Consider the following 9,159-nt stretch of genomic DNA (forward strand, 5'->3'; position numbering starts at 1 on the left):
CCCGGACATGCGCAGTCCAATGGCCTGGCCGAAAGTGCTGTCAAGACGGTCAAAAGGCTAATTAGGAAGGCACATGACGACGGAAAAGATCCCTGGCTCGCGCTTCTCGATCACAGGAACACGCCCACCGAAGGCATGAGAAGCAGTCCGGTTCAGCGCCTGATGAGCCGTCGGACCAGAGCACTACTCCCGGCAAGAGAAACCCTTCTCAAACCAAAGCTGGCTGAAAGTGTCCAGGAAGAGAGGAACAAAATCAAGATGAAACAAGCATTCTATTACAATCGAAATGCTAAAGATCTACTACCCTTAGCGAAAGGTGAAACAGTGCGACTACAGCCTTTAAAGAACAGGAAAGAACCATGGAAGAAAGCTACAGTCCAGGAAGAAGTCAATGTTAGGTCATACAATGTCCTTACAGAAGATGGTTCCATCTTACGACGTAACAGACGACATCTTAAGGCAACTAAAGAACAGCCAATGCAGCCGCAAACAGATCAAATGCCACAGGACATCAATACACCGGCAGCCCAAGAAACCGCAACTTCACCATTCAATTCGTCGCAGACAGCGCCCTCTCCAGAGACACCAGTAAAGCTTCCAGCAGGCGATTCAGCGCTAACAAAGCAGCCGGCGGGAGTAAAGCAAACTCGTTCTGGTCGAGTTGTCAAGACCCCTTTGTACTTGAAGGACTATGTTTGCTAAAGCAAAGGGACAAACAAAACAGGACATGACTTAAGTAGAACTCAATTTGATTTATTTGATTCTTTGATTTTTTTGGAAAAGAAGGGATGTAACGATAGATCGTATCACTAGGTTAGAGATCGTAGTAACGCAAGTGTGTCACGTGATTTTGTAATCGATATAATACCTTTTTAGATAGAACAAGGCGTTGTCTCAAGTGTATTCTAGGGAACACTCGATTCCATTAAAGCACTTTAAACAGTTTTCTATGATCTGTTCGATATCGAAACAGGAATGTCTCGCGAATTACGAACGGAGCAAAAAGACGCAATTTCCACACTGGTATCCGGAAAAAATCTATTGGCAGTGCTACCCACTAGCTTTGGGAAAAGCTTAATATTTACGTAAAAGGGGGTTGACTAGCCTACAGGACTTCTACGGTTCGTGACATTTGCACATTTGCCGTTCTCTGTTCGGTCACTCGACCTTTCTTGTCGCTTCACTCGTGTTCATGAAGGGCACTTCATGTTGTGTAATAAGGAGGAATTTTAAGCGGAGTTGAGCCGTTAGATCGTGCTATGGCAAATTTTTATAAGTCATAGGTCTGCATGGTTTGTGCCGTTATCTGCATGTCGACTAGTTGAGTTTGACACCTCTGTGATTTGCCATGTTTTTATGCATTGTTTAGGCTCATTTCTATTGCAAGATATGCTTTTAAGTCTCCATGAATTCGCTTTTGAGGAACAAAATATGAAATTTACCGTGAACATGTTGCTTACTTGCATTCTATATTGTGACACCGGGCCCGGCTGTGACTAGAACTGTTTACAAGCACAGTAGGTAGATCCTTATCACGGATATCATATTTGTTCTCGTACGATTTCCTTCGGAGACGCCGTAGCTTTACTTTGAGAAAGCTATACGTTTGTCTAGAGACACTCTTATGTTTCTTGCAGTTATCTGATCGAGCTTATGTTTCTCTTGCTCGATGTATAGGTTTATTGCTACTTTGGTTGTTCTGGCACCACATGATTCAAATGTAACTGTTTACGTGCAAGTCCTGTTAACTGTTTTGCGTGTTTTATATGCCATTGTTCGGCTTAGTTCAGACAAGACCATGGTTGCGATCCTCCACGTGGATCTCATCAGTTGCCGGTATTTCTAAAATACTCTGTACGTCTGAAGTCGCTAGCGCAACACGTACCTCTGTGAGAATGCTAGACATCCTGCGGCTTGGCACAAACTTCTTGTGAGACTTCCGGTGTCGAGAAAACCTCATTTTGATTGGTTACCCGCTCATTTCCGGAAATGCAGTGAAGCGCAACTAATCAGGAGGTGTTTCGCATTTTAACGGGCTTTTCGGGCAGGCGTCTTCTCATTTTCCCCCTCCCCCATCCCCCACCGTCTAACATGGCGGTCTAAAAAGGCGGTCGCAAGGTTGTAACGCTAACTCGCCCCAATAAGACGCCTGCACTGCAGGCTAGCTCTCCAGTGAATGAACCTCTAGAAACAGTTGTGCGTGTTTTGAATGACTGTTCAAGATTTTATCCAAACGCTAATCGTCGTGAAGTTGTGTCGGAAACGTCTTGTTAGCATGTTGCGTGACAAATAGGGCGTGGCGATTTCACATTGATGTAAACTGAGCCAGTAGATAAGAATTAACAATTACCGGAAATTCCTGTGTGGCCAAACTAAGATAGCTAATACAAGAATAGGATCAAGTAGAATTACGGACAGTTCGAGAATTGTACTTGATGTGATTAAATGGTGACTGTGTGATTAAAATACTTCTAAGACATCTTGTGACTTTTGGAGAGCACTAAAGTAGAGGGGACATTCTCCAAAGTTGCTGTGGATTACTCTATACATCGTTTAGTGGCCTGCGTAACTTGGCGGTTTTTAGGCAATTTGAACGCGCTAAGAAAGCGGCGAAGCCGCGATAACGAGAGCCAAGTGCGGCGTAGCCACGAGGAGCCTGGGGGGTTCCTGCTCGTTTTCGCGGCTTTGTCACTTTGTGCGCTCGCGCTCAAATTGCTTAAAAAATAGCTAAATTGCAAGCTACGCAGGCTAATCCTTTAGTTGACTCATTACCAAGGCGAATGCTGAGAGGATACGGCCGCTAGAATCGCTGGTGAGACAAATGCAACATTTACTACTTAGATGGGAAATGTTTGCATTAAGAGCAGTTCCATGCACCTCAGTGTACTCCCATTAGGGCTTTGCCAACTGTATCAGCTTCTAATGGAAGAGTGGGTCGTCCAGCCTATGATATATCAATATATCTTGTAAAATCACTGCGTTCACCCATACTGGTTGTGCGTACAGCATAGTTATTCCATGCTTCAACTAGGAGGTTTAACTGGTTGTTAATTCTGGAAAGAAATATGTAATACAAACAGAACATATCGATTATGCTGGTCGATTCCAGGATGCCATTTTCTTCCATCCGGTAGAACAGAGTGTAGTAGAACTGATCGACTTCAACAAAGACCTCTCTCCAGAAACACTCAATTCACTGGTTGTGTAGAGACAACCCAGCAATTTTGCTTCCCCTATTAAATCCCCTGTGCCATAGCATAGCTCTTCCTACCTCTAAATTTTCATCCCCTTCGTCTGAACACACTCTAGAGGACAACCCATAACTTTACACAGCAGTTAAGAAGAGAGTGAGCCCAGTCGCAGCAGAATTGTTTGTTGCACAACTTTAAGTCTAAAGCCCTATCAAAACCACCGTGTATTACAAACCTCTAACTGATAAGGCAGTGTAGTCCATCAATGTGCCAGAGAGAATTAGGTCCCCTGACGCTGTCAACACACCTTGTGATGGTATCGAACCACCTCAAATCAGACCCTGCTGGGTCAGTTCGAAAAAACTGTCCTTTCCCTTACACGCTGATGCTGAACATAGATATTTCTACTTCACAAATGACCCAGCATGATACTGATACCAGAATTGGAAAACCCACGTCAGTCTTATTTCTCGGGTTGTTCGAAAGCCGGTTAACGCTAACTCAGGATTAAAAGTTAACACAAATATAAATTTTTCTCTATAAAAATGTCTTCCACTGCTTACGTTATATGTATTTTGCGATTACTCAAGTTCAAAACTGAACTGCAAACATTTCCCATCTATGTAGTAAGTATTGAATTTGTCTCACCAGCAATTCAAGAGGCAGAATTCTCTCAGCATTCGCTTGAACACCTCTGTCTTAAACGGTGAACAGAATCCACAGTAACTTCACGACGAACGATCAAGTTCTCTGCCATGTTACGATTAGCGTGAGGATAAAATCTTGAACAGTCATTCAAAAAACGCATAACTTTTTCTAGAAGTTAAGTCACTGGGGGAGCTGCAGTAACAAACATTAAATAGCAGATAGACTAAGACAAGGCATTTCACCACTGCCGCCATAATGCCGATTTTTAGTTAAAGTAAGTTTCAATGCTATCATACACGAAGGTCCGTTCTCTTAAAAAGGCACATTTCGTGCTAGAATATACAACTTAATTTCCGAGACCCGCATATACGCGCATTTTTAGCACGCGTATATATGGGTCCTTGTAGGACGCGTATATTTGGGCATTTATTTCGCATGTCCCCGCGCTTGAATTTACGCAAATCTGTGGCCCTTTAAAAATGCGTATATACGCGATCTAAATGGTCGTATATATGAGCTTAAAGCCCATACGTAACGTATACGCAGCAGAAAAACCCGCGTATACTCTGTCGTAATTTTGAAACGAATGGCCAACCATATTCAGCAAGTGACTGAGACAAAACTCGTTCAAAACCGGTCCAATAATAAAAGTAGGTACGCAATGCGTACGTGTGTCCACTGCTATATTTGCTAGATTTCAGTAGGGTAGGAATGTGAAGAACTCATCGGAAATGATGAAGTTTTGGACCTGTGAGGCTCACTGCATGCGAAGGGAACTGGTACATCTTCAGTATGTTTATGAGGGGATCGTGCATTGAGAAAACATAACTTGAACAGAGACTGACTGATTTTGTAAAGAGGTGAACTTAGTTTTGTTTTGTCAATTAAATTTAATAACACCGTAGGTGGCCTAAGCTCACAAATGAGCGTCCCTGTTCATACAGTAGTACTCAGGTTACGCAACAGTCGAATCAAAAGGATTTGTATCTGGGGAAAACGGCTAATAGATGAACCTATAAGAAATAACACACAAATGGCAGTGACAAACATGTCACTGTAGTTTGTGTGTTATTTCTTATAAAGCTACGATGGCCAAAGAAAAAGAATATTTAAGATAAACCTACCTTGTGTCTGTGGTATTTTTCCTTCGTTCCCGTTGGTGACAGCAAATAATTGCCAGCTTTAGTTACCAGGTTATTTTAATCGTTACAGATATCGCTGAAGAAGAACATGCTGACAAACCGCCTACTCCAGTCCCTTCTGAAAGCAGTGATACAGTGTCGCGCTCTAACATAACTAAACTGCGAGTGCAAAACATCTGCTGTGCAATGGAAAGCAAGCTAGTTCTGGATACTTTAGAGCCATTAGATGGCGTCAAATCAGTTTCAGTCAATGTGATTGGTCGTATTGCATATGTTCATTACGATCCGGAAGTCACGTCACCCAACGAAATGGTCAGTACGCTCAACAAAGTACACCTGGGAGCGAGCATCATGGAAACTGGATCCCATCATCTACAGGATAGGAAAGTGCCGTTCTCTTTGTATTGGTATGTCGTTTATATCCTCATCCAAACAATACTCTTAACTGTAGCTGTTGCAGCGTTCTTTACTCAGAAAACCTGGTTTGAGTGGGTGGCAATCGCAGAAATTATTTTCGGCATTGGCCCAGTACTGAAGAGAGCGTTTATCTCCATCAGGACCTGCAGTGTTGACATCAATATACTCATGCTCATTGCCATAACAGGAACGCTGGCCATTCAAAGTTGGCTTGAGGGCGCAGCTGTAGTTTACGTCTACTCCATTGCTGACGCTATGCAGGAGTTCTCCATGTACATGGTCCAGCGGACAATCTCGGGGCTCATGCTCAAAGCTCCTCCGGTGGTGATATTAGCTAGTTCCGGCGAATGTGTTCCAGTGGAAGAAGTTACCATAGGAAGCGCTATCGCCATTAGACCAGGAGAACTGATTCCATTGGATGGTGAGGTCGTGAAGGGGAGAGCTGCTGTAGACGAGAGTTCTGTTTCAGGCGAATCTGTCCCGGTTGAGAAATCAGAGGGTTCTAAAGTGTTTAGTGGAACGGTCAATCAAAATGGATACCTAGAGGTAAAGACTACATCTGACTCGACCACCTCCACAGTCTCCAAGCTGGCAGAACTAGTCCAGGAAGCTCAAGCTGGTTCAGCAAGAATCGAAGTTGTTATAAATACGTTTTCGAAGTACTACACTCCGACTGTAGTAGCTGGAGCAGCACTGATGTTCCTTATCCCACTGATTCTCGGTGCAGCAGGTGTGGGAAACTACTCACAAGAGCTTAAACAATGGGGCATTCGAGCGCTTGTTATTCTCGTCATAGCGTGTCCCTGCGCCCTGGTCATGTCCACCCCGATTGCTGTTGTCTGTAGCATTACTGCGGCTGCGCGGAAAGGAGCTCTGATTAAAGGAGGAGTTCATCTTGAGACTCTGGCTCAGCTAAAAGTTCTTGCCTTTGATAAAACTGGAACTTTGACCGAAGGGAAGTTTCGGGTCGTCGATAAAGTAAGTCCTTTAGATGTTGACGAACAGGCTACGTTACGCCTAGCTGCCGCGCTTGAAAGCAAGTCCAGTCATCCTCTAGCGGCCGCCGTAGTTAATGATTTTTTTGGTTGCATTGCTGGAAATGTTGATTCTGTGACTTTACCGGAAGTCTCACGCTTTGAACTTGAGGAGGGGCGAGGGATTTCCGGTGTTGTGGAGGGTCATCTGGTAGAGATTGGCAACTATGAATTTATTGATCGGCTGAGCCAAGAGCTGGACAAAGACATGGAGAAAAACTACTTCACTTGGAGCAACGAAAGCAAAACCGTGATCTTCGTGTGCGTAGACGGTAAGCTGGCTATGATGATAGCTCTTGCTGACACCATCAGACCCAACACTCTTGCTGCTCTTGATTGGCTGCGAGGACTTGGCGTCCAGACTGCCATGATCACAGGGGATAACTCGCGCACAGCCTCGGCCGTGATGAGTAACTTAGGCCTGGACGAGTGCATTGCCGAGATGAAACCGCAGGACAAACTATCGTGGATGAAAGAGAAGCAAGATGGAGAAGATGACATAGAAGATGAAACAAAGCAATCTTGTTGGTGCTGCTGCTGTCCTGTTCCTCGTCCCGGCTACGTTCGTGTTGGATCCAGTGGTAAAAAGCAAAGCATTGTGGGTATGGTGGGCGATGGTGTCAACGATGGTCCAGCTCTGGCCGCGGCGAATATCGGGATTGCAATGGGCGCTGGAGGAACAGCTTTAGCAGTAGAGGCGGCAGATGTGGCGTTGATGAATAACAACTTGGCTAAAATACCAGAGCTGGTGGAACTTGGGCGATACTGTCGCCGTGTTGTGACCCAGAATATATTTTTTGCAGTTGTATTCAAGCTTGTCATTATGATTGCAGCAATTCTGGGGAAGGCTTCTCTGTGGATGGCTATTCTAGCGGATGTGCTGGGTCTTCTGTTTGTGCTACTAAATGGCTTGAGGCCATTATGGTGGAAGAGTGACGAAAATGACTAAGCCATGAAACTGAACTAACTGTTTATCATAGTTAGTTACGGGCTTTAAATACATGGACACATCCATGTAATAAAAAAATTTCGGGAAACGGACTACTTACGCGATAAATTGGAAATCTCGAGTTGTTTTAAAATACATCTGAGTTACGATTATGGGCCCGGCGCCGATGAAGTTGTTGCGAATTACTCAGTAATCAATTAATTTGATTATTTGGGGGGGGGGGGGTTCTTCTCGTTAAATATCATTATTATTATCATTATTATTATCATTATTATTATTATTTACATTATCATTATCATTATCATTATCATTATCATTATCATTATCATTATCATTATTATTATTATTATGATTATCATGATTATTATGATTATTATAATCAGTAAGCAGCCCGCATCAACAGAAACGTACGCATCATTGGGTCTTAGATTTCCTATCCCGTTTCTAAACAATGCTGTTTATTAAAAACTGGATCATTGGATAATGCAATACGAGAGTTTTGATTCGCTTAACCATCATGGGTTTTGAGCCATTATACTATGCTCTACAAATATGATAAGCGTACGCGTGATTTTTGGGGGCGTTTTTATTTTTCATTTCAGTCTATTTTTCCATATTTTCTGAAAATTTTTTTTATAAAACAATCATTCCAGGCACGCTTGTTGGATATGAGATGCTTATAGCCAACTTGACGCTGCTCGTCTCGTTGGCTATCTACCATCTCATATCCGACGCGCGCTCGTGGAATAATTGTTAATTGAATTACGAGGTCGAGGTTTCTGTCGCGTGATACTTGACGAGGGCGCTAGCCTGCGAGAAGCCTGTCATCGTTGGTGACAAGAGCAAAGCGTCGGCGAACCAAGCACTTCGTTTCTGACGCATCTCTCGTGACTTGCTCATCGACTTTGGTCCTGCCGAAAACGCATGAGAACCTGCTCACAGGCTACGAGGGCGCAGGCCGAGTCACATTTCACGTATAGAAATCTAATGCGTGTTTATGTAAAGTTACATAAAATGTCTAAGATAGTTGTCTCCATATAGACAGAGTTAGTGCACCGATATAGATAGAAATGTATTGCACTGCAGGAATCACGATCACAAGAATAGATATATTTTAACTTTGTTTCAAATAGTTCTTCAGTAACATACATTTTAGCACCTGTTTGAGAGTGATGACACTACAAAGTGACATGGAATTAAAGGGTATTTTCATGCACAGTGAAGTCCGTCGCACAAGTTGCAATTGCAAAACGCCTGCCATTCTTTCCTCGTGCTTTAAGGACTGACAGGGAACAAAGACGAGGATATGTCTCCATTCTGAAATGTTTTGGGAAACTGAGAAACAGCTTATGAGGCAATTATGAGGCCGACGGATTTGTGACCCGCAGTATCTTATCGAGAAACCTGAAATCCGTTCTTGTCGTCGCTTCATGGAACATTTCAACATGTCGTCGCTGATGGAACATTTCGACATGGCGTGCTAGAGTCTACAGGAGCCCGACTTAACCTAACAAAAGGAAATTAACATCCGATCCTCACCAGGAGAGATCATCGTCAAACTGCTGAAAGTCTTGAAACCTCATTTGAACATTCTTTATCACCTTGAAGGAACATGTCAGTTAAGAGATGTGCAAAACACAAGATTTTGAGAATAAACACAGCAGGTCAGGCCTTTCGCTTTGATTTTGCTTTATTATGCTCTTTATTATGCTCTTTTGCGGTTTTGTTGGTGTTTTATAATTTATCTTTTGTGTGTGTCTGAAAAGTTTTCACCTACT

The 9,159-nt window shown here is 43.3% G+C and overlaps 1 protein-coding gene across 2 annotated transcripts in view; it reads left to right on the plus strand.

The window, feature by feature from the left end:
* Positions 1–9,086, plus strand: part of LOC149102167 (uncharacterized) — a 32,876-nt gene extending 23,790 nt beyond the window's left edge. For both annotated transcript variants that reach the window (XM_089275479.1, XM_089275478.1), the window contains exon 3: positions 5,052–9,086. In XM_089275479.1, coding sequence (XP_089131605.1) covers positions 5,052–7,381 — 2,330 coding nt within the window. In that variant the 3' untranslated portion in view covers positions 7,382–9,086. The remainder of the gene's footprint in view (positions 1–5,051) is intronic.
* The last annotated feature ends 73 nt before the right edge of the window (positions 9,087–9,159 follow it).

The sequence above is a fragment of the Orbicella faveolata genome, unplaced genomic scaffold (assembly GCF_042242905.1).
Source record: "Orbicella faveolata isolate gen_17 unplaced genomic scaffold, um_ofav_v1 contig_36, whole genome shotgun sequence".
Taxonomy (NCBI): Eukaryota; Metazoa; Cnidaria; class Anthozoa; order Scleractinia; family Merulinidae; genus Orbicella; species Orbicella faveolata.